The sequence below is a fragment of the Hibiscus syriacus genome, unplaced genomic scaffold (assembly GCF_006381635.1).
Source record: "Hibiscus syriacus cultivar Baekdansim isolate YM2019G1 unplaced genomic scaffold, ASM638163v2 tig00109987_pilon, whole genome shotgun sequence".
NCBI classification, from domain to species: domain Eukaryota; kingdom Viridiplantae; phylum Streptophyta; class Magnoliopsida; order Malvales; family Malvaceae; genus Hibiscus; species Hibiscus syriacus.
In genome coordinates this window covers 1,640,785-1,668,736 of record NW_024062550.1, presented here as the reverse complement: position 1 = coordinate 1,668,736, position 27,952 = coordinate 1,640,785, and the positions used below count along the sequence as shown (strand labels likewise).

General features: G+C 32.4%; 2 protein-coding genes and 1 pseudogene across 3 annotated transcripts; all 3 read left to right on the top strand.

Annotated features, from left to right (window-relative positions):
- Window positions 1-30: 30 nt before the first annotated feature.
- LOC120211925 (axial regulator YABBY 5-like) lies at window positions 31-2,077 on the top strand. The gene is made up of 5 exons (XM_039210392.1): window positions 31-153; window positions 830-941; window positions 1,021-1,069; window positions 1,718-1,793; window positions 2,007-2,077. Exons 1-5 carry the CDS (start codon window positions 112-114, stop codon window positions 2,064-2,066), a joined length of 339 nt encoding a protein of 112 aa, XP_039066323.1. The 5' UTR covers window positions 31-111; the 3' UTR covers window positions 2,067-2,077.
- A 1,931-nt stretch (window positions 2,078-4,008) lies between these two features.
- LOC120211924 lies at window positions 4,009-9,934 on the top strand (annotated as a pseudogene).
- A 4,463-nt stretch (window positions 9,935-14,397) lies between these two features.
- On the top strand, window positions 14,398-20,380 carry LOC120211922 (CBL-interacting serine/threonine-protein kinase 24-like). Of its 2 annotated transcripts, none has more exons than XM_039210391.1 (15): window positions 14,398-14,516; window positions 14,628-14,829; window positions 15,582-15,644; window positions 15,734-15,805; window positions 15,925-16,032; window positions 16,119-16,193; window positions 16,289-16,342; window positions 16,448-16,564; window positions 17,020-17,109; window positions 17,622-17,699; window positions 17,976-18,095; window positions 18,535-18,651; window positions 19,175-19,231; window positions 19,322-19,396; window positions 19,995-20,380. In XM_039210391.1, the coding sequence occupies exons 2-15, from the start codon at window positions 14,665-14,667 to the stop codon at window positions 20,055-20,057; spliced, it is 1,254 nt and encodes a 417-aa protein (XP_039066322.1). In that variant the 5' UTR covers window positions 14,398-14,516; window positions 14,628-14,664; the 3' UTR covers window positions 20,058-20,380. The 2 variants fall into 2 exon arrangements, with proteins under 2 accessions (XP_039066322.1, XP_039066321.1); XM_039210390.1 differs by having other exon boundaries at window positions 17,622-17,741; window positions 19,995-20,379.
- The last annotated feature ends 7,572 nt before the right edge of the window (window positions 20,381-27,952 follow it).

The following is a 27,952-nucleotide window of genomic DNA, read 5'->3' as shown; positions in this document are numbered from 1 at the left end:
TTGATTTGCTAAGGGTATTTTATGAATACGCAGGTGAGTGTTCCATGCAGCAGCCTGTTTGATATTGTGACTGTCCGATGCGGGCACTGCACTAATCTATGGTCTGTGAACATGGCGGTTGCATTTCAGTCACTGTCGTGGCAAGATGTTCAGGTGATATATATGGAGAAATAACTTCTTATATCGTTATGGCTTTTTTTCATTACTCACTGGAAAGTGGAAACCCTAGCAGCCGCCATGGTTAAACCTTTTTGCAGCAGTGAGTCAGTGGGGGGCTATAAACATGAATTGTTTTCTAAAAGATTTTTAGGGTCTGCTGCTTTGGGTAGCTTTGGTTTGATTGATATGTAAGTTTAGGGTTCTTAGGTTTAATGATTCCCCCTTCAAAAAAGAAACCCTTTGGTTTAGGGATCAGGGAAAACTGGGTTCTGTTCCTTAAACAACACTACAATTCTAACCGACTCAGTCACTTCAATGCTGGTTTTGCTCCTTTTCTCTCTCTCCAAACATCATTTCAGATCAGTTGACTAGCTTTTATCTCTTCTTTTTGTCCATTTTTGGCCAAAGCTACACTAATTGCTAAAGGGGAAATCAAATGGTTCATGTGACCTATATGATGATATAATCTTTTTAGAAATTTAGATTCGAACAGCAACATCTATAGAATGTATGCACGTTTAGAAGTTCTAGGTTCGAAGGTTGTTGAGGTGTGTTCATATTTTTAGAAATTTTAAATTTTATATAATTTAAATATATAATTTTGTACCCTTAAATTTATATTACAACTTCTTAAGTTTACACTCCGACATAAAATTCTATGTTTATATAGGCACCCAGCTATGCAACACAAAATCACAGGATGGGTCAGGGTTCATCTTCCAGATGCAACAACACCAAGCTCTCTTCAAGAAATGCTACCGAGGAAAGGGTTGTTAATCGACGTAAGTTAACCAAATCTGTGTTTTAACTACTCAATTTCTCTTTTTCTTCAAGTAAATTTACTGTTACTTTCACTTCCAGCTCCTGAGAAGACGCAGCGACTGCCATCTGCATACAATCAGTTCATAAAGTATGAAACCACACTCTATAATTCTCATACATGATAGGGTTTCTGCCATATATTTGGTTTTTTTAATTTAAATATAAACAAAAATAAATTAATACGGAAAATAATATCTATTTGAGCTTATCTTTCGGATTGATACCTTTTTATGCCACGTATTTTGCACGAGTCGAGCGACGACGACACATATGTCGTAGCCTTATCTTCAATCACTCAATTAATGTATGTTTAAAAAATTATATTTAAACATTTGAAAAAACTCTAGCAGGCCTATATTGCGTGGATCGAGTTTTTTTCTTCAAATGCTTAAATATAACCTTTTAACCATGCATTAATTGAGTGATTAAAGATAATACTAACTCATGCTCATAGAATTACATGTCTTCAAAATGTATCGCGCACGCTTATTCTTTTTGGATAAAATTCATATAATTTTTTTTCACTTTTTACCCCTTTGTTTTTTTATTTCATTTAGCCCAATCTGTGTCGCCACGTAAACGGAAGACGTTTCTTGTAAAAAAAAAGTTGCCTTTATCCTACGTATCCCAAAAGGGTGTCAATTCGAAAAATAATCTCAAACGGGTGTTATTTTTTGTATTAATTTGTTGGGTGATATATTTACCGTTGATTAATTTTATATGGAAACTGATGTAGAGAGGAGATCCAAAGGATCAAGGCCAACAATCCAGACATCAGTCACAGGGAAGTATTCAGCACTGCTGCTAAGAATGTAAGTTCATTTTTTTTATTAATCTCGGGTAAACACAATGTAATTTTTGTTCAAAGATTCTCATCCATTTGACATTGAATGTTCATACCCCCGCATACTTGGTGCTCGAACGTAAGACCTTAAGAAATAACAACAATTCATTTACCATCGAGATCGCTTGGTTCGTGCAAGTTTGATCACACGTTGACTTATTTTATTATTTTATGTTTATAGTGGGCGCACTTCCCTCGTATCCACTTTGGCCTCATGCTTGAAAATCAACAACCAAACTAAGATGGATGATGAACAAAAGATTATGTTTTCATATTGAAGAAGAAGAACCCTAAATTCCCAGTGAATTTAAAGCTATGGTTTGAAGAAGATCCTATGCGTGTCTTGAGGACATGGATTTATCATTTCCTTATTTGTATTTTCTTTATTTTGTTATTATTTATTAATATATTCAAACTAAATTATGTTTTCGTAAAAAAAATAATAATAAATTCCACTAGGAATGTTAATGTATATATTCTTTGTGTAAGTCAAAATTGTTGTTAATTGTATTACTTAAAGTTGACTTATTAATTATGTTGTACTTTTCTTCATATTTTTTTTCTATTTTCGTTATTATCTTTCTATATATTGAAGTCTTTAGAGAATTTTTTTCGATGATCATAACCTCTAAAGGTTAATATCCTCTAATTAATCGTAATCATTTGACATAAACTCTGGCAACCTACGAGTACATGGTGGAACTAGGCAGAAACTAACAGGAGTCTTGATCCTTGCCAATTAATTTTTTTTAATGTTAAGTAATACTGAAAAATTATATTTCTTGAAAATAAATAAAATAAGTTTTATCGTCCCCAATTGAAAAAATTATATTTTTGAGAAATTAAAAATATTTGACCTCCTTTAATAAATTTTTAATTCCGTCCCTATACGAGTAGTCATTATGGTTCTACGCCTGACATCAACATTAAATATCGATATATAAATCCTGAGGCTCTCTCACTCCCCCTCTCTCTCTCCTTCCCTCTCTCTCTCCCTCTCCCTTTCTCTCCCCCTCTCTCTCCCTCTCCCTCCATCTCCATCTCCCTCTCCCTCTCCCTCCATCTCTCTCTCTCCCCCTCTCTATCTTCATCTCCCTCCTCTGTCTCTCTCACTCTCCCTCATTCTCTCTCTTCCTCTCTCCCCAGGGACGAAGCCAAAATTAAATATTGGCAAGAGTCGAAATATTAGATTATTTAAGAAAAATATAAAAACTTATTAGGTATTTAAACTCGGAATTCAGCATGAACCAAGTGACCTTAGTGATTAAGATATTGTTGTTTCCCTTGAGGTCTCGAGTTCAAGCACGTATGTAGGGGTATGCACGTTCATTGTCAAACAGTTGAAAGTATTTGTACAGATATTACCTTGTATTCATCCTAAATTAAAAAAAAAACTCAAAACTAAAATACAACTTCTAATTTTTCTAATATTTAAAATTACAATGACTTAAATTGTAATTAGACCAAAAATTTGAGAATACAGACTTATTATTCTTTAGTTCGACCCCTACTTGATTAAATATTTAATAAATTTTATATTTTTTAAATATTTTTTACATGAATTAAAATACTATTAAATTAAAAGTATATTGAATATATAAATTTTAACGGGGGTTAAGGCCCCCAGAACCCTAAGGGAGCTCCATCCCTCCCCCTCTCATTCTGAAACAGATATTATATTATAATCACTCTAGAGTATTAAAAAATATGAATATAAAAATAATATTCGATACAGAAAAAATCAGATACGGTCGTGAAAGAACACAATCAGCCAAAAAAATACTTTAAAATGAATAATTAAATCATAAAAAAAAACTCAATTATAATTAACAGTAATTAAATTTATAATAAAAATAACGCAACGATATAAATCCTGCCAAAGAGAAGTCAAAAATCCAAATTTGAGAGGCTATTCTAATATAAATTTTAAAAAATATATATATTATTTGACTAATTTAAAAATAACTTGAGGATTAGATATATTATTTTACCAATTTAAAAACCAACCACGTTTATCCCGTTGCTAAAAACTTAAAACAGAATTGGACTAAAAAAGAACAAAAAGAAAAGTTAAGTGCCTATTTTCTAAATTTTGATAATTGGTAGGAGGCTTAAAGATAAGAGTACCAATAGTCTAATGACTAATGACGTAGTTTACCTGTATAAAATGATAAAAGAGAAAAGAAAACGAAGGTTCCAGCTCCGTCGTGGCTGGCTTTGATCAAGGATCCATTTGGAGCCGCAGATCGGGACAATCCGTCGGCGAAGCTCGGTTAACCGTTTTTTCTATCCTTCTTGGAGGTAAGATTTTGGCCGGAATAATATTTTAATCAATTTTCTTTCCAATTTCTCAGCAGCCAAAGCAGCATGAACTGCAGAATTCTTTAATTTTCATGATCTGTTGGGTTTTAGGTGTAAATTATTAGGTTTATCATGAAGTTGAAGAATTATGAAGAAAATAACAAAGAAACTAGGCAAGTATGAGATTGGTCGAACCATTGGCGAAGGAACATTCGCCAAAGTTAAGTTTGCAAAGAATACAGACACTGGAGAGAGCGCCGTGAAAGTTTTGGCCAAAACCACCATTCTTAAGCACGGAATGGTTGATCAGGTATTTAGTTGATTTTCTCAAAAAGATACCCGAAATCCTTTGGCTTTACCTTGTTTGATTCATATTCAGTTTTTTTATGGAACTGCTACTGTTCAATTTAAAGAACTAGAAGAAAATAATAATTCTTCTCATAAGTTGGTCAAAAGTAACTGTATCACTGCTAATGACCCAAATTGGCTCTGCCTTTTGATTGTTTGGTTTGAAAGGAATTTGGGCTGTTTTATATTTTATGCTTGAATTGTAGTTGGTAAGATTATGGCTATGGGACATGCTGCAATAAAGAATACATGAAATTCTCTGGAGTAGGAGGGTATTACTTGAGAAGAAAACTCTTGCTTAAAAACTTTTCTCTCGGCCATTGAACCTTTTTATTGGAAAAGATAGATCATATCACTTTTCTGAAATTAAGTAACCAAAGGTGTCTGGAGAGTGGAGATTATTCTTTCCCTCTTAAAATAATATGAATTCAAATAAATATCATTCATATGTTGCTGTTGTTTGGGACTAGAGAAACCTTCTTGCTGTAGCTCACTTGGGACCGTATCTGTGATTGTGTGTCTGAGTTCATGCTTCACTGGTCGTTCAAATCTAAGGCCTAATGACTTTAAATGTTTAGCTGCGTAACATTTGAGAGCTTCTATTAACTGTGAAACTGGAGAAACATTTTACCTACCAGAAGAATCTCTTTCTCTATGCCATTTAATTGGCTAAACTTTTTTGGGGTCTTAATTTGCTTTGCTCGGTTGGTTTCAGATTAAAAGAGAGATATCCATAATGAAGATTGTTAAACATCCTAACATAGTTAGGTTGCATGAGGTATGTGTATACATTAATTAATGGACATCATACTTTTAAGTTCTTGCTTACTTTGTTGATATTTACCTTGACCTTTTTTTAAAATTTAGGTATTGGCAAGTAGGAAAAAGATATATATTATTCTTGAGTTTGTCAGTGGAGGAGAACTCTTTGATAAAATTGTAAGGCATCTCCTATCTCATAATTATGGCAGATATTTTTTAATTTCTTGGAGTTTTTCCTTCCTTTGTTGTTAGTTTCTTCCTTTGAAATATTTATCTCCTCTTTACTCTGTGTGTAGGTTCACCGTGTAAGACTTTCTGAGAATGAATGTAGGCAATACTTTCAACAGCTTATTGATGCTGTTGCTCATTGTCACAGTAAGGGTGTTTACCACAGAGACTTAAAGGTGCAATATTTTGAAATCAATATCTTTGAAAATCAGTGTTTCATGATAATCCTGACCAACTTTTTCTTTTCCTTTGTAATTTATAGCCTGAAAATCTTCTTCTTGACTCTTCTGGAAATTTGAAGGTTTCTGACTTCGGACTGAGTGGATTAACTCAGCAAGTAAGCATACTGACAAGTTTCTGTGTTCTTTACAGAAAAGTGTCTTATCATGTAATTATTTTTCTTTCTCTCATTAAGCATTGATGTCCATGAGTGGGCAGGCGGACTTCTCCACACAATGTGTGGAACCCCAAATTATGTTGCACCGGAGGTACATTCCTTCAAGTTACTTGAAGTATTATGCATCAAATTAGCCTTAGTGTCTACTATGCTTTGCCACTGTGTTTGAATCTCATGGTAAATTAATACCCATCAGGTGCTTGGCAATTAGGGTTATGATGGTGCGGCTGCTGATGTGTGGTCATGTGGAGTCATCCTCTTTGTTATAATGGCCGGTTATCTCCCATTTGATGAGATAGATCTTCCAACCTTGTACAAGAAGGTTATTTCCATCATTTTTGCACCGTTAATTTATACACTAATAATTTGCAATGTACTTTCTCATTGGTAAATAATTTTTCCAACATTTGTAGAAAGATTGCTATTAAGCTATTTGTCTAGAGTTATGTTGCAAACTTGCAATGCTCTAACTGTTTTTCTTCCATTCTTTTGAGTTGTAATGAGTGCTTTGCTGTATCTTATTTTGTTCTTATAATTTTTTTGTCAGACTTGCATCCTGTGCTGAAACTGTAATTCATATATCTTTGCATATAGAATAATGGAGGCTGCTATTGCTAATATGTATTTGTTTATATCAATCTTGTAAAATCCTACCATTTAGTATATGTCTTTATAAGATGAACGACCTTCATTGAACTTAATGTTACCCCTTGAGCATTTAGTAGGAGTGCTGATATAACTGTGAAACTTCTAAGCAATCCTTTTGTCAATGTGCAGATTAGTGTTGCCCAGTTTTCTTGTCCACCTTTGTTTTCTCCTGGGGCAAAATCATTGATACAGAAGATCCTTGATCCCAATCCTAAAACCGTAAGTATATTTGGCTTACTGGTGAGCTCTAATTTTTGTTTATTTGAATGCCATCGTTAACTTGTCATATTTATTGCATTATCCTGTATGTCCATGAATACCTTATATTTTTACACACCCTTGAACTGCTCAATGCATCGTTTTTGTTATCCTACTCGGTGAAATATCTAACCTCAAGAAGCTTTGATGTCTACCACTCTGGGATCTGGTGGATGTTTCAAAGATCAAGATCCCCCAGTCAAAGCACTGCCCATGCAAATTGTCAAATGAATAGATAAAACTTGTTTTTTAAATGAAAAGTTGACAAGTTTTAGAAAATGCAGCCAATAGTTTAGGCTTGAGAATCGAAGAGTAAGATTTCATAGCATTTGATCTTCTTTATTTCCAAAACACTGCTGTTTGTGATTTGCCAAACTCTTATAAATATGATGGTGGCCATTAGTACAGTAACTGCTATGATGCTTGGTTGATGTTTCTGAACCACTCTCTAACTGATTTCACAATAACTGCAGCGTATTCAAATTGAGGGAATTAAAAAAGATCCATGGTTCATGAAGCATTATGTGCCTGTGAAACCTAGAGACGAAGAAGTGAGTTTGGATGATGTCTTAGCAGTTTTTGATGACATTGAGGTGGGGAATTTATTCCTTTTGTTCCTTGTATTATATCTCTTCTCCATAGCCTAAGAGATCTTCTGATGCCATCTTACATATATTTTTTTTTAAAATCATGTCAGCAGCACTAATGGTTGTTATTAGAGTCGATCATGTTAAAGCATCCTGGTTGCCTTGAGAACCGTTTCTCTGGATTTTTGTTTTGTTCTGTCATATTTCTCTTTGCCGAGTAGTTACTGGTACTTTGCAGGACCAATATGTATCCGAGCGGCCCTTAGTCAACGAGGGGGGTCCCCTGATAATGAATGCATTTGAGATGATTACACTATCCCAAGGCTTGAATCTGTCAGCATTGTTCGACAGGCAACAGGACCGACAATACATGTCAGTATTTTCTGCTACTTTATGGAATCTTAGTCCTTGTTGTTCGTTGTTCAAATTGTTCATATTTCCGTGTTTTAGAAGTTAGAGTTGCCAATATTTTATTGTGTTATTCATCTTCACCTCAAAGAATGGTCAATTCTATTTCTCTCACATTGTCATGGTTCCTGGTCGGTTATAGCTTATACTTTTGTTGCTTGTCATGCTTGCTTTAAATATGAAAAAGCATATTGAGTTGCTGTCAACTTGCATGGCATTCAGTAAATGAGAAAGGGTGGGCGGGGTGATCATCACTTCTCCTTTTTTATGATATCAATGCCTGTCTATGCTGTTTGCTGATAATATCTTTTGGAGAATAAGATATATATATACTGTTTAAGCTATATTGTACAAGCTATAGACATTGCTTTTCTTTGGTAGGATTATGTAAAACGGCAAACTCGTTTTGTATCACGCAAACCAGCTAGAGTTATAATCTCAAGTGTTGATGCTCTTGCTGAATCAATGGGACTGAAGGTTCATACACGTAATTACAAGGTATTATGTATCTCCATTACAAAATGCAGTTGGCTGTTCATTACTGGTGTGCTTTAGAGAGACTTTTCCACAAAATGAAGCAATTTTATCTTTTTACTCCAATTGTGTGTATGTGTTTTTTCATGTGTTATCATTTTTTTGAAGATAAAAAAACAACCTAGGCATGCTAACATGCTGATAGAGCAGTGACATGGCTCCTTTGTGATAGGCACCTAGCTAATTCTAAATTTGAATACTTCTCAAAGGAACCTTCGGAAATAATTTGGTTAGTCTAATACCACAATTGAATATTTGCAGCCAGACATTATGTACTCATTCCCTTTTCGTAATAACAATATTAATAGAAAAGATTAAATGAGGAAACAACACTGCCTGGGTTACTTGAACTTTCTGTTCTTAGCAAAATGAGTGGGGTCACCCCATTTTTTGATTGAGCTTCATGTTTCATATTGCAAAAGAACATCAGTGTACAAGTGTACTATATTTTATATAATATATTTTTTCTTTCCTTCTAACTACAGACAAGACTTGAGGGAAGATCTGCAAATAAGGTTGGGCAATTTGCAGTTGTCCTAGAGGTAGACTCCTAGAACTTTTATCACATTCGGTAAGAAATGTGTTTTTGCATTGGCAGGTTAATTTCAAGTTAGTTTATACATCTTATTTAGGTTTTTGAAGTTGCACCATCACTGTTCATGGTAGATGTTCGAAAAGCTGCTGGAGATACTCTTGAATATCACAAGGTTGGTTGTGTGCCTTGCTCAGTATTTAAGACGTCCTATGATAGCCTTTTATAGGTTACAGGTTACATGCAATGTAAATTAGATTAAACTAGAGTGGATTGAGGAATTTTCTGTTATTCTAATAAGTATCAAGTCTTCTGTCTATTGTAGTCTATCCTCTCAAATTGGTCCCAAAAGCTACAATTCAACCATTTTTGGCTTGCTAGAGGGATTGAATTTTCATTATGTTCTAGTAAATGGCTATGTATTTTGCATGTTCTTTGTTGTAAACGATTAAAAGTTTTCTAACTGTTGATGGGGACAAATGGGTTATGTCGACTGTTGGCAGTTCACCCCTTCTGGTTTAGGGTTTACTCTCTCTTCTTAGCTGCCTACACTATAGGCTGTTGACCAATAGCAACCTTGATCTAGCTTTGCAAAACCTCTTTTTGACTTGAATATGAATGCTTATTAATCAAGCAATTAACTGCTCATAAATTTCTCTTAGAGTTTGTGATGATGCTAGCTTGTTCTTGTATCTTGTTTGATATCCGAGTAAATCGTCAGCTAATGTCTGTCACCAATCAATTACTGATATACTAATGTTTCCTTTCGGCAGTTCTACAAGAATTTCTGTGCTAAGCTAGAAAGTATCATCTGGAAACCAACAGAGTCTTACTAAAAATCCCAGTTTTGTTAGGACAATGACCTGCTGATCCTTTTCAAGTGGACGTGATGCAAAATCCGACTCACAAACACGCCGAAGCAAGCGATTCCTCTTCAGCTAAGCTTTTCCAACCCACCGCCCCGCAAATCGGTTTCCAGGTTTTGCCGATGATGCATTCCTCTTTTCGGATGAAAGTTACTCATGTTGAATCAGTACTATAAGTTGCTATAATAAAACGAGTTGTTGCTAGAAACTGTAAGAGTAATAGATGCAGTTGGACTTCAAGTATTGCCTGAATTATTGGAATGCTCCTTTACTGCTGTAATTCACACCAATAAGGTACGTATAAATATTTGAAAACAACTAATCCCGAAACTTTCATTTATATAATAAAACGATAATGTAAGTGATCGGAATGTAATTCACACCCATTGTCTTGAGTAAAATATTAAATTTAGTTTAATTTGTTAACGAGAATAGGAAAAAAAATTCATACCCAAAATTTTTAGAATAAAGTATACAATTTTGGACTCATTTTTTTAGTTTCTAGATCCGTCATTGTTTACAAGATAATAATTGTTCAAACACCCTTAACATACTCTCAACTCATTTTTTTTTATTAATTTGGGGTAACTATAAGGCAATATCTATTGAAATACCTTTGAGGGTGTGTTTGGTTCACGGAATGTAAGATTACCAGTGGGAATGTAAGATTACCAGTGGGAATGTAAGATTACCAGTGGAAATGTAAAATTACCAGGGAATATGATTACTGAGAATATTGTATTTCGTGTTTGGTTGGTTTAGCAAGAATATAAGATTACCGTGTTTGGTTAAAGGAATGTATATTTGACCAAATTGTCCTTATTATATATTTGTTTTTTTTAACAAGTAGAAAAATACTTATATATTTTCTTTAAAAAATTTAAATTCATAAAATTTATATAATTTTTTTTTACAAAATTGAAAATATAAAAATGTTTAATGAAATGGTAAAATTTTATTTTAACCCCTGAACTTCATATAAAATTTTAATTATAATTTTTTTTGTAAATCTAAAATAGTTTAAGGATAAATTTGTAATTTAACCTTCGTAGAATTTTTATTATTCAATGACAGAAGAATGATATTTTTTGAAGAAAAAAAATTAAGGGTATTTTAGTCCAAAACGCCGGTAATCCAACAATACCTAAGGAAAGGGAGGTAATGACATTCCCAGTAATATACCCAATAAATTCACTATTGGTAATCTTACATTACAGGGAATAAGATTCCCGGCTAACCAAATGGGGGAATGTGGATTCCATTCCCATGGGAATCTCATATTCCTCTAACCAAACTCCCCCTAAGTACTCTTAACTCATTTGACAATAAATGTTCAAACATCCTTAACATACTCTCAATCAATTTTTTTTTATTAATATGTGTTAAGTACAAGATAATATATGTTTAAAGATAAACTCAATATTTTGATATTGAACGTTCATACCCTAACTTTTATAGTGCTCGAATCCGGTCCTCAAGAAATAACAACAAAAGATTGTGCATTAATTTTGTGAGTAAGAGTAAGGCAATCGTTGAACACCACAATCCCTTAGAATTGCATTGTAGAGAGCAACTCTGTTTGCAGGCATTTCACCTCCGTTTTTACCACCCCCTTTGCTCAAAGCCTCAGTTGAAGACGAATCATGGCCGAATATTCCAGCAGGATTCTTCACCTGTAATCTCAACTCTTCTCCATCGCTTCTCGTATCCGTCAAATCTTCAGCAAACTGCACTTTCTTCTTCTCTCTTTTCTTCCCTTCTTCGAACACAGATCAATCTCAACGTTTCGTTTTAGGTAAAAGGCTCGTTTAACTAATTAATCACTTTGATACATTTTTTTCCAACATTACAACTCTTATTGTTTCATTCCAGGACAAAAAATCTCTATTTTAGAGCACTGATCATATGCTAACTAACGATTTTCATTTACGTGTGGGTATTTATTTTTGTATTAAGCCTTCTTATGGGATAAGATTTCTTTATGATTAAGTATTTGATTTTATAAATATAAAATATGTCAAATCTTCAAATGCTTAAATATAACCTTTTAACCATGCATTAATTGAGTGATTAAAGATAATACTAACTCATGCTCATAGAATTACATGTCTTCAAAATGTATCGCGCACGCTTATTCTTTTTGGATAAAATTCATATAATTTTTTTTCACTTTTTACCCCTTTGTTTTTTTATTTCATTTAGCCCAATCTGTGTCGCCACGTAAACGGAAGACGTTTCTTGTAAAAAAAAAAGTTGCCTTTATCCTACGTATCCCAAAAGGGTGTCAATTCGAAAAATAATCTCAAACGGGTGTTATTTTTTGTATTAATTTGTTGGGTGATATATTTACCGTTGATTAATTTTATATGGAAACTGATGTAGAGAGGAGATCCAAAGGATCAAGGCCAACAATCCAGACATCAGTCACAGGGAAGTATTCAGCACTGCTGCTAAGAATGTAAGTTCATTTTTTTTATTAATCTCGGGTAAACACAATGTAATTTTTGTTCAAAGATTCTCATCCATTTGACATTGAATGTTCATACCCCGCATACTTGGTGCTCGAATGTAAGACCTTAAGAAATAACAACAATTCATTTACCATCGAGGTCGCTTGGTTCGTGCAAGTTTGATCACACGTTGACTTATTTTATTATTTTATGTTTATAGTGGGCGCACTTCCCTCGTATCCACTTTGGCCTCATGCTTGAAAATCAACAACCAAACTAAGATGGATGATGAACAAAAGATTATGTTTTCATATTGAAGAAGAAGAACCCTAAATTCCCAGTGAATTTAAAGCTATGGTTTGAAGAAGATCCTATGCGTGTCTTGAGGACATGGATTTATCATTTCCTTATTTGTATTTTCTTTATTTTGTTATTATTTATTAATATATTCAAACTAAATTATGTTTTCGTAAAAAAAATAATAATAAACTCCACTAGGAATGTTAATGTATATATTCTGTGTAAGTCAAAATTGTTGTTAATTGCATTACTTAAAGTTGACTTATTAATTATGTTGTACTTTTCTTCATATTTTTTTTCTATTTTCGTTATTATCTTTCTATATATTGAAGTCTTTAGAGAATTTTTTTCGATGATCATAACCTCTAAAGGTTAATATCCTCTAATTAATCGTAATCATTTGACATAAACTCTGGCAGACCTACGTTATCTGTCAAAACAAAACCTATTATCATGTGGTCATGTCTATTTGCCCTGTCAACCTACGAGTACATGGTGGAACTAGGCAGAAACTAACAGGAGTCTTGATCCTTGCCAATTAATTTTTTTTAATGTTAAGTAATACTGAAAATTATATTTCTTGAAAATAAATAAAATAAGTTTTATCGTCCCCAATTGAAAAAATTATATTTTTGAGAAATTAAAAATATTTGACCTCCTTTAATAAATTTTTAATTCCGTCCCTATACGAGTAGTCATTATGGTTCTACGCCTGACATCAACATTAAATATCGATATATAAATCCTGAGGCTCTCTCACTCCCCCTCTCTCTCTCTCCTTCCCTCTCTCTCTCCCCTCTCCCTTTCTCTCCCCCTCTCTCTCCCTCTCCCTCCATCTCTCTCTCTCCCCCTCTCTATCTTCATCTCCCTCCTCTGTCTCTCTCACTCTCCCTCATTCTCTCTCTTCCTCTCTCCCCAGGGACGAAGCCAAAATTAAATATTGGCAAAAGTCGAAATATTAGATTATTTAAGAAAAATATAAAAACTTATTAGGTATTTAAACTCGGAATTCAGCATGAACCAAGTGACCTTAGTGATTAAGATATTGTTGTTTCCCTTGAGGTCTCGAGTTCAAGCACGTATGTAGGGGTATGAACGTTCATTGTCAAACAGTTGAAAGTATTTGTACAGATATTACCTTGTATTCACCCTAAATTAAAAAAAACTCAAAACTAAAAGACAACTTCTAATTTTTCTAATATTTAAAATTACAATGACTTAAATTGTAATTAGACCAAAAATTTGAGAACACAGACTTATTATTCTTTAGTTCGACCCCTACTTGATTAAATATTTAATAAATTTTATATTTTTTAAATATTTTTTACATGAATTAAAATACTATTAAATTAAAAGTATATTGAATATATAAATTTTAACAGGGGTTAAGGCCCCCAGAACCCTAAGGGAGCTCCATCCCTCCCCCTCTCATTCTGAAACAGATACTATATTATAATCACTCTAGAGTATTAAAAAATATGAATATAAAAATAATATTCGATACAGAAAAATTCAGATACGGTCGTGAACGAACACAATCAGCCAAAAAAATACTTTAAAATGAATAATTAAATCATAAAAAAAACTCAATTATAATTAACAGTAATTAAATTTATAATAAAAATAACGCAACGATATAAATCCTGCCAAAGAGAAGTCAAAAATCCAAATTTGAGAGGCTATTCTAATATAAATTTTAAAAAAATATATATATTATTTGACTAATTTAAAAATAACTTGAGGATTAGATATATTATTTTACCAATTTAAAAACCAACCACGTTTATCCCGTTGCTAAAAACTTAAAACAGAATTGGACTAAAAAAGAACAAAAAGAAAAGTTAAGTGCCTATTTTCTAAATTTTGATAATTGGTAGGAGGCTTAAAGATAAGAGTACCAATAGTCTAATGACTAATGACGTAGTTTACCTGTATAAAATTATAAAAGAGAAAAGAAAACGAAGGTTCCAGCTCCGTCGTGGCTGGCTTTGATCAAGGATCCATTTGGAGCCGCAGATCGGGACAATCCGTCGGCGAAGCTCGGTTAACCGTTTTTTCTATCCTTCTTGGAGGTAAGATTTTGGCCGGAATAATATTTTAATCAATTTTCTTTCCAATTTCTCAGCAGCCAAAGCAGCATGAACTGCAGAATTCTTTAATTTTCATGATCTGTTGTGTTTTAGGTGTAAATTATTAGGTTTATCATGAAGTTGAAGAATTATGAAGAAAATAACAAAGAAACTAGGCAAGTATGAGATTGGTCGAACCATTGGCGAAGGAACATTCGCCAAAGTTAAGTTTGCAAAGAATACAGACACTGGAGAGAGCGTGGCCATGAAAGTTTTGGCCAAAACCACCATTCTTAAGCACGGAATGGTTGATCAGGTATTTAGTTGATTTTCTCAAAAAGATACCCGAAATCCTTTGGCTTTACCTTGTTTGATTCATATTCAGTTTTTTATGGAACTGCTACTGTTTAATTTAAAGAACTATTAGAAAATAATAATTCTTCTCATAAGTTGGTCAAAAGTAACTGTATCACTGCTAATGACCCAAATTGGCTCTGCCTTTTGATTGTTTGGTTTGAAAGGAATTTGGGCTGTTTTATATTTTATGCTTGAATTGTAGTTGGTAAGATTATGGCTATGGGACAAGCTGCAATAAAGAATACATGAAATTCTCTGGAGTAGGAGGGTATTACTTGAGAAGAAAACTCTTGCTTAAAAACTTTTCTCTCGGCCATTGAACCTTTTTATTGGAAAAGATAGATCATATCACTTTTCTGAAATTAAGTAACCAAAGGTGTCTGGAGAGTGGAGATTATTCTTTCCCTCTTAAAATAATATGAATTCAAATAAATATCATTCATATGTTGCTGTTGTTTGGGACTAGAGAAACCTTCTTGCTGTAGCTCACTTGGGACCGTATCTGTGACTGTGTGTCTGAGTTCATGCTTCACTGGTCGTTCAAATCTAAGGCCTAATGACTTTAAATGTTTAGCTGCGTAACAATTTAGAGCTTCTATTAACTGTGAAACTGGAGAAACATTTTACCTACCAGAAGAATCTCTTTCTCTATGCCATTTAATTGGCTAAACTTTTTTGGGGTCTTAATTTGCTTTGCTCGGTTGGTTTCAGATTAAAAGAGAGATATCCATAATGAAGATTTTTAAACATCCTAACATAGTTAGGTTGCATGAGGTATGTGTATACATTAATTAATGGACATCATACTTTTATGTTCTTGCTTACATTGTTGATATTTACCTTGACCTTTTTTTAAAATTTAGGTATTGGCAAGTAGGAAAAAGATATATATTATTCTTGAGTTTGTCAGTGGAGGAGAACTCTTTGATAAAATTGTAAGGCATCTCCTATCTCATAATTATGGCAGATATTTTTTAATTTCTTGGAGTTTTTCCTTCCTTTGTTGTTAGTTTCTCCCTTTGAAATATTTATCTCCTCTTTACTCTGTGTGTAGGTTCACCGTGTAAGACTTTCTGAGAATGAATGTAGGCAATACTTTCAACAGCTTATTGATGCTGTTGCACATTGTCACAGTAAGGGTGTTTACCACAGAGACTTAAAGGTGCAATATTTTGAGATCAATATCTTTGAAAATCAGTGTTTCATGATAATCCTGACCAACTTTTTATTTTCCTTTGTAATTTATAGCCTGAAAATCTTCTTCTTGACTCTTCTGGAAATTTGAAGGTTTCTGACTTCGGACTGAGTGGATTAACTCAGCAAGTAAGCATACTGACAAGTTTCTGTGTTCTTTACAGAAAAGTGTCTTATCATGTAATTATTTTTCTCTCTCATTAAGCATTGATGTCCATGAGCAGGCAGGCGGACTTCTCCACACAATGTGTGGAACCCCAAATTATGTTGCACCGGAGGTACATTCCTTCAAGTTACTTGAAGTATTATGCATCAAATTAGCCTTAGTGTCTACTATGCTTTGCCACTGTGCTTGAATCTCATGGTAAATTAATCCCCATCAGGTGCTTGGTTATGATGGTGCGGCTGCTGATGTGTGGTCATGTGGATTCATTCTCTTTGTTATAATGGCCGGTTATCTCCCATTTGATGAGATAGATCTTCCAACCTTGTACAAGAAGGTTATTTCCATCATTTTTGCACCGTTAATTTATACACTAATAATTTGCAATGTACTTTCTCATTAGTAAATAATTTTTCCAACATTTGTAGAAAGATTGCTATTAAGCTATTTGTCTAGAGTTATGTTGCAAACTTGCAATGCTCTAACTGTTTTTCTTCCATTCTTTTGAGTTGTAATGAGTGCTTTGCTGTATCTTATTTTGTTCTTATAATTTTTTTGTCAGACTTGCATCCTGTGCTGAAACTGTAATTCATATATCATTGCATATAGAATAATGGAGGCTGCTATTGCAAATATGTAATTGGTTATATCAATCTTGTAAAATCCTACCATTTAGTATATGTCTTTCTAAGATGAACGACCTTCATTGAACTTAATGTTACCCCTTGAGCATTTAGTAGGAGTGCTAATATAACTGTGAAACTTCTAAGCAATCCTTTTGTCAATGTGCAGATTAGTGTTGCCCAGTTTTCTTGTCCACCTTTGTTTTCTTCTGGGGCAAAATCATTGATACAGAAGATCCTTGATCCCAATCCTAAAACCGTAAGTATATTTGGCTTAGTGGTGAGCTCTAATTTTTGTTTATTTGAATGCCATCGTTAACATGTCATATTTATTGCATTATCCTGTATGTCCATGAATACCTTATATTTTTACACACCCTTGAACTGCTCAATGCATCGTTTTTGTTATCCTACTCGGTGAAATATCTAACCTCAAGAAGCTTTGATGTCTACCACTCTGGGATCTGGTGGATGTTTCAAAGATCAAGATCCCCCAGTCAAAGCACTGCCCATGCAAATTGTCAAATGAATAGATAAAACTTGTTTTTTAAATGAAAAGTTGACAAGTTTTAGAAAATGCAGCCAATAGTTTAGGCTTGAGAATCGAAGAGTAAGATTTCATAACATTTGATCTTCTTTATTTCCAAAACACTGCTGTTTGTGATTTGCCAAACTCTTATAAATATGATGGTGGCCATTAGTACAGTAACTGCTATGATGCTTGGTTGATGTTTCTGAACCACTCTCTAACTGATTTCACAATAACTGCAGCGTATTCAAATTGAGGGAATTAAAAAAGATCCATGGTTCATGAAGCATTATGTGCCTGTGAAACCTAGAGACGAAGAAGTGAGTTTGGATGATTTCTTGGCAGTTTTTGATGACATTGAGGTCGGGAATTTATTCCTTTTGTTCCTTGTATTATATCTCTTCTCCATACCCTAAGAGATCTTCTGATGCCATCTTACATATATATATTTTTTTTAAAATCATGTCAGCAGCACTAATGGTTGTTATTAGAGTCGATCATGTTAAAGCATCCTGGTTGCCTTGAGAACCGTTTCTCTGGATTTTGTTTTGTTCTGTCATATTTCTCTTTGCTGAGTAGTTACTGGTACTTTGCAGGACCAATATGTATCCGAGCGGCCCTTAGTCAACGAGGGAGGTCCCCTGATAATGAATGCATTTGAGATGATTACACTATCCCAAGGCTTGAATCTGTCAGCATTGTTCGACAGGCAACAGGTACGACAATACATGTCAGTATTTTCTGCTACTTTATGGAATCTTAGTCCTTGTTGATTTGTTGTTCGTTGTTCAAATTGTTCATATTTCCGTGTTTTAGAAGTTAGAGTTGCCAATATTTTATTGTGTTATTCATCTTCACCTCAAAGAATGGTCAATTCTATTTCTCTCACATTGTCATGGTTCTTGGTCGGTTATAGCTTATACTTCTGTTGCTTGTCATGCTTGCTTTAAATATGAAAAAGCATATTGAGTTGCTATCAACTTGCATGGCATTCAGTAAATGAGAAAGGGTGGGCGGGGTGATCATCACTTCTCCTTTTTTATGATATCAATGCCTGTCTATGCTGTTTGCTGATAATATCTTTTGGAGAAGGAGATATATATATACTGTTTAAGCTATATCGTACAAGCTATAGACATTGCTTTTCTTTGGTAGGATTATGTAAAACGGCAAACTCGTTTTGTATCACGCAAACCAGCTAGAGTTATAATCTCAAGTGTTGAAGCTCTTGCTGAATCAATGGGACTGAAGGTTCATACACGTAATTACAAGGTATTATGTATCTCCATTACAAAATGCAGTTGGGTGTTCATTACTGGTGTGCTTTAGAGAGACTTTTCCACAAAATGAAGCAATTTTATCTTTTTACTCCAATTGTGTGTGTGTTTTTTCACGTGTTATCATTTTTTTGAAGAAAAAAAAAACAACCTAGGCATGCTAACATTCTGATAGAGAAGCAGTGACATGGCTCCTTTGTGATAGGCACCTAGCTAATTCTAAATTTGAATACTTCTCAAAGGAACCTTCGGAAATAATTTGGTTAGTCTAATACCACAATTGAATATTTGCAGCCAGACATTATGTACTCGTTCCCTTTTCGTAATAACAATATTAATAGAAAAGATTAAATGAGGAAACAACACTGCCTGGGTTACTTGAACTTTCTGTTCTTAGCAAAATGAGTGGGGTCACCCCATTTTTTTATTGAGCTTCATGTTTCATAATGCAAAAGAACATCAGTGTACAAGTGTACTATATTTTATATAATATATTTTTTCTTTCCTTCTAACTACAGACAAGACTTGAGGGAAGATCTGCAAATAAGGTTGGGCAATTTGCAGTTGTCCTAGAGGTAGACTCCTAGAACTTTTATCACATTCGGTAAGAAATGTGTTTTTGCATTGGCAGGTTAATTTCAAGTTAGTTTATACATCTTATTTAGGTTTTTGAAGTTGCACCATCACTGTTCATGGTAGATGTTCGAAAAGCTGCTGGAGATACTCTTGAATATCACAAGGTTGGTTGTGTGCCTTGCTCAGTATTTAAGACGTCCTATGATAGCCTTTTATAGGTTACAGGTTACATGCAATGTAAATTAGATTAAACTAGAGTGGATTGAGGAATTTTCTGTTATTCTAATAAGTATCAAGTCTTCTGTCTATTGTAGTCTATCCTCTCAAATTGGTCCCAAAAGCTACAATTCAACCATTTTTGGCTTGCTAGAGGGATTGAATTTTCATTATGTTCTAGTAAATGGCTATGTATTTTGCATGTTCTTTGTTGTAAACGATTAAAAGTTTTCTAACTGTTGATGGGGACAAATGGGTTATGTCGACCGTTGGCAGTTCACCCCTTCTGGTTTAGGGTTTACTCTCTCTTCTTAGCTGCCTACACTATAGGCTGTTGACCAATAACAACCTTGATCTAGCTTTGCAAAACCTCTTTTTGACTTGAATATGAATGCTTATTAATCAAGCAATTAACTGCTCATAAATTTCTCTTAGAGTTTGTGATGATGCTAGCTTGTTCTTGTATCTTGTTTGATATCCGAGTAAATCGTCAACTAATGTCTGTCACCAATCAATTACTGATATACTAATGTTTCCTTTCGGCAGTTCTACAAGAATTTCTGTGCTAAGCTAGAAAGTATCATCTGGAAACCAACAGAGTCTTACTAAAAATCCCAGTTTTGTTAGGACAATGACCTGCTGATCCTTTTCAAGTGGACGTGATGCAAAATCCGACTCACAAACACGCCGAAGCAAGCGATTCCTCTTCAGCTAAGCTTTTCCAACCCACCGCCCCGCAAATCGGTTTCCAGGTTTTGCCGATGATGCATTCCTCTTTTCGGATGAAAGTTACTCATGTTGAATCAGTACTATAAGTTGCTATAATAAAACGAGTTGTTGCTAGAAACTGTAAGAGTAATAGATGCAGTTGGACTTCAAGTATTGCCTGAATTATTGGAATGCTCCTTTGCTGCTGTAATTCACACCAATAAGGTACGTATAAATATTTGAAAACAACGAATCCCGAAACTTTCATTTATATAATAAAACGATAATGTAAGTGATCAGAATGTAATTCACACCCATTGTCTTGAGTAAAATATTAAATTTAGTTTAATTTGTTAACGAGAATAGGAAAAAAAATTCATACCCAAAATTTTTAGAATAAAGTATACAATTTTGGACTCATTTTTTTAGTTTCTAGATCCGCCATTGTTTACAAGATAATAATTGTTCAAACACCCTTAACATACTCTCAACTCATTTTTTTTATTAATTTGGGGTAACTATAAGGCAATATCTATTGAAATACCCTTGAGGGTGTGTTTGGTTCACGGAATGTAAGATTACCAGTGGGAATGTAAGATTACTGGTGGGAATGTAAAATTACCAGGGAATATGATTACTGGGAATGTTGTATTTTGTGTTTGGTTGGTTTAGCAAGAATATAAGATTACCGTGTTTGGTTAAAGGAATGTATATTTGACCAAATTGTCCTTATTATATATTTGTTTTTTTTAACAAGTAGAAAAATATTTATATATTTTCTTTAAAAAATTTAAATTCATAAAATTTATATAATTTTTTTTACAAAATTGAAAATATAAAAATGTTTAATGAAATGGTAAAATTTTATTTTAACCCCTGAACTTCATATAAAATTTTAATTATAATTTTTTTTTGTAAATCTAAAATAGTTTAAGGATAAATTTGTAATTTAACCTTCGTAGAATTTTTATTATTCAATAACAGAAGAATGATATTTTTGGAAGAAAAAAAATTAAGGGCATTTTAGTCCAAAACGCCGGTAATCCAACAATACCTAAGGAAAGGAAGGTAATGACATTCCCAGTAATATACCCAATAAATTCACTATTGATAATCTTACATTACAGGGAATAAGATTTCCGGCTAACCAAATGGGGGAATGTGGATTCCATTCCCATGGGAATCTCATATTCCTCTAACCAAACTCCCCCTAAGTACTCTTAACTCATTTGATAATAAATGTTCAAACATCCTTAACATACTCTCAATCAATTTTTTTATTAATATGTGTTAAGTACAAGATAATATATGTTTAAAGATAAACTCAATCTTTTGATATTGAACGTTCATATCCTAACTTTTATAGTGCTCGAATCCGGTCCTCAAGAAATAACAACAAAGGATTGTGCATTAATTTTGTGAGTAAGAGTAAGGCAATCGTTGAACACCACAATCCCTTAGAATTGCATTGTAGAGAGCAACTCTGTTTGCAGGCATTTCTCCTCCGTTTTTACCACCCCCTTTGCTCAAAGCCTCAGTTGAAGACGAATCATGGCCGAATATTCCAGCAGGATTCTTCACCTGTAATCTCAACTCTTCTCCATCGCTTCTCGTATCCGTCAAATCTTCAGCAAACTGCACTTTCTTCTTCTCTCTTTTCTTCCCTTCTTCGAACACAGATCAATCTCAACGTTTCGTTTTAGGTAAAAGGCTCGTTTAACTAATTAATCACTTTGATACATTTTTTTCCAACATTACAACTCTTAATGTTTCATTCTAGGACAAAAAATCTCTATTTTAGAGCACTGATCATATGCTAACTAACGATTTTCATTTACGTGTGGGTATTTATTTTTGTATTAAGCCTTCTTATGGGATAAGATTTCTTTATGATTAAGTATTTGATTTTATAAATATAAAATGTCTTAATTATTAAAATTACTAGAGAGAGAGAATTATGGGAAATATGTAATTCTTATTGGGCCTTTGTTTGAGAGAGAAATTTTGTAGGAATGCAAGAAGGTTTTTTTGTAATACACGTAATTTTTGAAGTGTATAAATTTTTTTGATAAAAAAATTCACGTTTTTTTAACTCTTTATTATCCTTATTAGATTTTTCTCTACGAATTAAGCGATTTTAATTGGTAAAAAAGATAGTTGTTATCTTTAGATGTCACGAGTTCGAACACAATGTTTGCAATAATATTTGAATATTCATTGTCAAATAATTAAGAGTCTTTTGAACATATATTACTTTGTAATCATTTCAGATTAATAAAAAATACTCATATATATGAAAATAAATTAATTAATTAAACTACATTAATTTTTTTATTTTTAATTAATTTTTTTATTTTGTGATTTCATATTCATTTTGTTTTGATTAATTTTATTCATATAAATTGACTTATGCAGAGATGTGACAGGTGGGAGTAACCGTCCTTTTTGAAAATTTTAAACTTTCATATATTTTAAATATTTTTTTATATTTTTATTGATAATTTATTCTCACATTCTAAAATTTTATAAATTAGTCAATTTTATAAATTAGTCTCTTAACATAAAATCCTACATAATATTTAGGGGGCGTTTGGATGGGGGAATATGGGATTTCTATGGGAGTGAAATCCACATTTTCCCGTTTGGTTAGCCCGGGAATCCCATTCCCGGTAATTTAAGATTACCAATAGTGGATTTTTTAGGGTATATTACCGGGAATGTCATTACCTCCCTTTCCTTAGGTATTGTTGGATTACCGGCGTTTTGGACTAAAATGCTTTAAATTTTTTTTCTTCAAAAATATCATTCTTCTGTCATTGAATAATAAAAATTCTACGAATGTTAAATTACAAATTTATCCTTAAACTATTTTAGATTTACAAAAAAATTCTATAATTTAAATTTTATATGAAGTTCATGGGTTAAAATAAAATTTTACCCTTTCATTAAACCTTTTTATATTTTCAATTTTGTAAAAAAAAAGTATATAATTTTTATGAATTTAATTTTTTTAAAGAAAATATATAAATATTTTCCAACTTGTTAAAAAATAAATATATAATAAGGACAATTTGGTCAAATATACATTCCAATAATCTTTTATTCTTTTAACCAAACACGATAATCTTACATTCCTGCTAAGCCAACCAAACACAAAATACAACATTCCCAGTAATTCTATTCTCTGGTAATCTTACATTCCCACTGGTAATCTTACATTCTGTGAACCAAACGCACCCTTAGGATAAAACCACAAGTCATCAATCCCATAAAAGGAAAAAAAGGACCACGGTGGTTGATAAGTTATAAATTTATAGCTTAATATAAAATCAAATATATAAACTATACTCAAAATTGACTTTTTGATGTTTAAATAAATTTTTGTTAAAAGTATGTGATTAATGTTTATTTTTTTTATATTTTTAGATGTCTACCGTTAAAAAAAATCATTAAGTGACATGTGTCACATTCAAATTTAAAAAAAATAAATATATTTTTAAATAATATTTCATTTTATAAAAATCAAATGAATATAAATGTGGCACATGTTACTTATCGAGTTTTTTTTAACGATATACACCTAAATTTATTTAAGTGGGGTCGACTTTGGGTTCCTTGGCCTATGGAAGTCGGTATCTTCGCTTCTATTCTTCGGCATTTCACCGTCTAGCTGTAATGGGCTCCATTGTTTTCTTCGCCATCACTGCTGTGTAATTAGTAGGGATATAAATAAATCGGGTTTGAAATATTAAAATTATCTTTACGGTCGTGTGATTTTTTAAGTATATTTATTTTTAATGATGTTCATATTCATTCGTCTAATATTTATAAAATTATTCGTGCAATATTCGTAAACATTCACGAATATGTTCATTTAACATCGTTTAGTATTTGCAAGTCAAAGAACGGTGCAATTACACCACTAGTTCTTAGGTTCTTTAAGCTTCACATATTGAATTCCAAAATTTACCTAATGTTTAAGTTAAACCTTCATAGATATTTAAAATATAAAAAGGAAAAATAAAAATAAAATGAGAACCGAGTAAATGTCTATTTGTTTAACGTAAAATCTTTTCCGAAAAACCTTTTCCTCATTTTTCAGTATATGATTGGAAGAAAACTGGTTGGTCAACGTAAAATATTTTTCTGGTCAACAGAATTTCCTTTGCATCTTTTGAAAAATGACTTATGGTCTGATTTTCATTAAGTTATTTTCTGAATATATTAATAATCATATACACAATTATATATAATAAGATATTATTTTTATTTTAATAATATATAATAAATTATTAATAAAATTAATATTATTTATTAATTTCATAAAAATAATATTATTAAAGTATTAATAATGAATAATATTATTTATGTATTTAAGAATAATTTAATAATCCAATAATTTTTAATAAAGATATTTAAAATATATTAATTAATACTTTTTAAAATATAATATAATACTATTACTTTAATAAATAATTAATATATTTTATAATATTTTTATTTCAATAGAATGTATTAATCTTAATATTTTTATTAATAGAATTATAGAAATAATATTTTAATAATAAATAAATAAATTATTCTAATATTAAATTTTTATGATAAGTAATATTATTTATTGTATTTAATATTTATAATAAATATTTTTTTAAATTCATCAACTAGTGAAAAAATAGTTTACACAACATCTTTCAAACATCAAACCTAGTAAAATGTTTTCCAGAAAATGTAATTCATTTTACGGAAAGCATTTTACATTTTCAATGAAACAAACAGACTATAAATTAGCTTATAAATGGACAGATAAAATAGCCTATAAATGAGTTTGTTCATGAACATAAATGAATCGAACACACCTATATTCGTTCGTTAATTTATTAAATGGACATAGAAAATTTATTCATACTCGTTTGTTTAACTTGATAAACAAACACTATACATATATTTTACGAACAGTTTATCAAACACTATATTCATTAATCCCCACTTAGATGAATGTGCGTCTAAGTGATTCTTATTCAGCCACGACAACAGCAATTGCGTTTTATGGCTTGGAATGCGTAGTATTGAGATAGCCATCGCATTGACCAATCCGTGCAATAGATTTTAATAAAAGTTTGGTTGTGAGGTATCCACTTACACGTATAGTAAACAGTGGTGGGAGTTAGTTATATAATTTGAGGAATAATTTAAAAAATTAAAAAATTAAGAGATTCGAATTAATTTTTTCAAAAATTTTGAAGGTTTAGTTTATATTTTCAAAAAAAAATTAGGGTCTAACTAATTTTTTTTTAAAAATTGAGAGGCTTAACGAGAATTTTTAAAAAATATATGAAGTTTAATTAAGAACATTCAAAAATTTTAAAGTTTATTATGAATTTCCAAAAAATTTGGGGGCCAATTGTTTTTTAAATTAAAGGTCTAAATCATAATTTTTAAAATTCGGGGGGCATAGCCCCCATTAGTCCAACTTGTGTTTCGCATCTGACCGTATCTCTTTTAGTTTTACGTTTTTTTTAGAATCATTGGATAAGTGAAAATAAACGGTTTAGATTATTTTTTATTTTTTCTGTGAATATTTTCACATTTTTTTACGGTTAATATCATTCGTATATTTTTACTCATCCAACGATTTTAAAAAGATATAAAACTTAAAAGTTTTACATTGTAACAGATCCTACCTCATATATTTCACTAATAATCTCAACTATTATTTTCACTCCTCCAATGATTTTAAAAAGGTATAAAAAATAATAATGAGTTTTACATTATGTGAACAAATCATGTCTATTTAACTCTATTAAGTTTTAACGATTGATGGTTAGGTTGATAACAAATTAAACAGTTAAGGGATCTGATTGATAAAATTAAAATATCAAAGGTTAAAATTAGAATTGTCCATAGTTAAGTGGTCATAAGTTTATTTTATCCTAAAATCAATTAAACCCCTATGGTATATTAATATTCACATGTGGATTGTTGCATCATCATCATGAATCGTCACGTTAGTACAAATAATTATTACATCAATATTGATTAAAGAAAAAATTAATACAATTAAATGATGCTAATTAAATTATTAATTTAAGTTTATTGCATAAATAAAAGTATCCCTAAACCTATAAAATAGGGATGACAAATGGGTGAAGCAGGTGCGGATACCATTTTGGAAGCTTAAAGACCCTATTTCCAACCTTCTTAGATCCTTAAATGAGTTTATAACTCACTTCTTTGATGTGTTCTAGTGAGAGAACAAGGTGAAAGCTCCAAGGGCAAAGACAAGGAGAATGAAGTGCTTGGGTGATTTTGAGGTTGCTTTTACAACTCTTAGGAGTGAGGTAACATATTTCTAACCTTCCTCTACTGTTTGTAATTCAAATGTGAAGCTTTGATGCATGTTGTGTGTAAGGATCCTTGTGTGCACTTAGGTGGGGATTCCAAGCATGGAAATGGGTTTTGCCCCTTTTAGTTTGAATAAGCATTAAACATCATTTGAGGACCCTTCTAAGTGTTTTGGGATAGAAAGTTAGGTTTTTTCGTGCTAAAATAGAGTGTTCTGCAGGTTCAGTCTCAAGATTGGAAGAAGAGTCTCGGGATTGTTCTTAAATTTCTAGGCATATTCATGGTTTTCTAGGCAGTAGTATTGATACCAAGCCTAGGGTATCGATACTAGGGCCACGATCTCAAGACCGACTAGCTCGGTATCGAGACCTAGATTCCAATAGCCATTTTCGATTTTGAGACTTGCATACAGTATCGTGATCTGGTCATAGGTATCGATACTGAATGACCAGTATCGGTACCAACAGTCATATTTGGGTAAAATGGGACTAAAATTATGGAAATTGACTCGAGAGACCTAAGGAAAACTAAGTGTTAGCTTTTCATGAGATTTCAAAAGAAAATTGTAATAAAATGTGTAATAACATAAGATTTTATTGAGGTAAGATTCCCTAAGACTTATGCCTTTGTTTGATGCTCGGGAAAACGATGAGGACACCCGAGTTACTTAATGACGTTAGTATGAATGTGTAAGGATTATCTGGATAATTCCAAATAAGTGCTTAAGCACTCTAATTGCTAGTTGGATGTTGTACTGATGCTATGTGACATAGACACGTCCCGACTATTTAAAGGAGTATACTAGTCGGGTAAAGTGTCGATGCTTCGTGACCCAGACTTAGCCCAATTATTAGGTAGACATTGATGCTATGTGACCCAGGTCTTCCTTAGGTGTTGTAGTAAGTAAAAAAAAGGTATGAGTTTCGTGAAGCTAAGTGACCCCGAACTACACCACGATACTTACTTGATTGCTTAAGTGTTTACATTCGTTCATGACCATAATGTATCATGCTTATATGTTGGATGCATGTAGTATAGCCTAGTTATTTATGTGGCACTAAGCTTGTGAGCTCAGTGTATGAAATGTGTTTCCGTGTGCAGGTCCTTAAGTGTCGATCGAGGAGTACGTCGTCGATTCAGATCTTTTCAGGCCTGATTGTTTCAGAGTACGTCTCGAGTATTTTAGTGGGCATGTACTATCATAGACCCTTATTTTTATTTGAGTCATAAACTCTTATTTGTATTTGTATTTTGGAGACTTATTTTGGGAGCTCCCTCGTATTTAAACTACTATTATTATTTGTCGGCACGTGATATTTGGAATGATATATTGTTATGTTTTTGATGAAACGATTTAAAAAAATTGTTGGTCACTTAGGTAGCTCCGTGTGACATCATAGTCCATCGGCTTTCGGGTTTGATCGAATTAGGGTGTTACACATTATTTTACGATT